We start from the raw sequence: 1,013 nt of genomic DNA on the forward strand, positions 1-1,013 counted from the left end.
TCGAAGGGTGTTCATTGACATGTTCATGATGGTTACTTGAGTTGTGTAGTGGGAAGGAAGAGACGGTGGATCATGACTTTAGCGCTACGCTGTGGGGTTGATGCAGCTACCGCTAAACGGTTGGAGCGATTTGACTACGATTTTTTGAACTGGGGATTGTTTCAAAGAGTGATGGATTTGGAAGAGTCGACTGTACGGCTGGCAAGGTCGTTGCATAGCTCCTTATAAGAGTTAAGTTTAGTTGGCCTTTGCTGTTGGCAAAGTGGTTATCGATTAGATGGGCGCGCGCAAAATGAAGACTAAAATGCTGAGCCTGACTCTTAAGCTCGCTGTTGCTGCTGCTGATGAGATTAGCATCATTGTTGTAGTGTATTGAAGCGCGTCGACATGTCCTCTTCCACGATTCAACCCTACCTTATTCTGGCTTGCTCCTCGGCTGACGAGCCCAAGGAGCTCATTCACACCGTTTTGCAGTCTAGAGTGTGTGAGAAGAACAAGTATTGTGATGCTGTTTACAAGTAATGGGAAGAGGGCATTGCGGTGTTCTGTGGCGTGTGGGAAGTTTATGCAACTTTTACTAGTATAATTGTTCTCAAGTGTTTACCTTGTTTTCTATTAGGTTCGACGTTCCTGAGAACCTCAAGTTCGGCTCCTTCGATTCCCTCATCAGATTGGTGGACGACCTTTCCAAACAAGATTCCCAAGTTGGTCATTATCATACCACTCCCCTCTCTACTGCCTTCCCATAGGTTGAGGCCGTCCTTCGCCGTATCGAGAGGCAGCTGCTCGAGCTTGACCCCAACACTGAGTTCAAGGTCGTCTCTCAGAGGGCTTCACTATCAGCAGAGGAGTACATCTCCAAATTCCACTGGGATGACGCCCAAGTTCCCCCGCACCAGGAATATTCACGACAACCTCAGTCTGTTGTTGACGAGTATTCAGAAGCTCGATGAGGGAGGTGAAGTCGAAGAGTCAGGCTTATTCTGATCTCAAGACACAGTACACTCAGATGA

At 47.6% G+C, this 1,013-nt stretch overlaps 1 protein-coding gene across 1 annotated transcript; it reads left to right on the plus strand.

Moving 5' to 3' along the window:
- Positions 1-387: 387 nt before the first annotated feature.
- Pmar_PMAR009746 (hypothetical protein) lies at positions 388-953 on the plus strand (the record flags this gene model as incomplete). The annotated part of the gene is made up of 3 exons (XM_002776423.1): positions 388-518; positions 620-704; positions 750-953. The coding sequence occupies 3 exons, from the start codon at positions 388-390 to the stop codon at positions 951-953; spliced, it is 420 nt and encodes a 139-aa protein (XP_002776469.1).
- Positions 954-1,013: the final 60 nt, after the last annotated feature.

Source organism: Perkinsus marinus (assembly GCF_000006405.1).
Source record: "Perkinsus marinus ATCC 50983 genomic scaffold scf_1104296953536, whole genome shotgun sequence".
In the NCBI taxonomy this organism is placed as follows: domain Eukaryota; phylum Perkinsozoa; order Perkinsida; family Perkinsidae; genus Perkinsus; species Perkinsus marinus.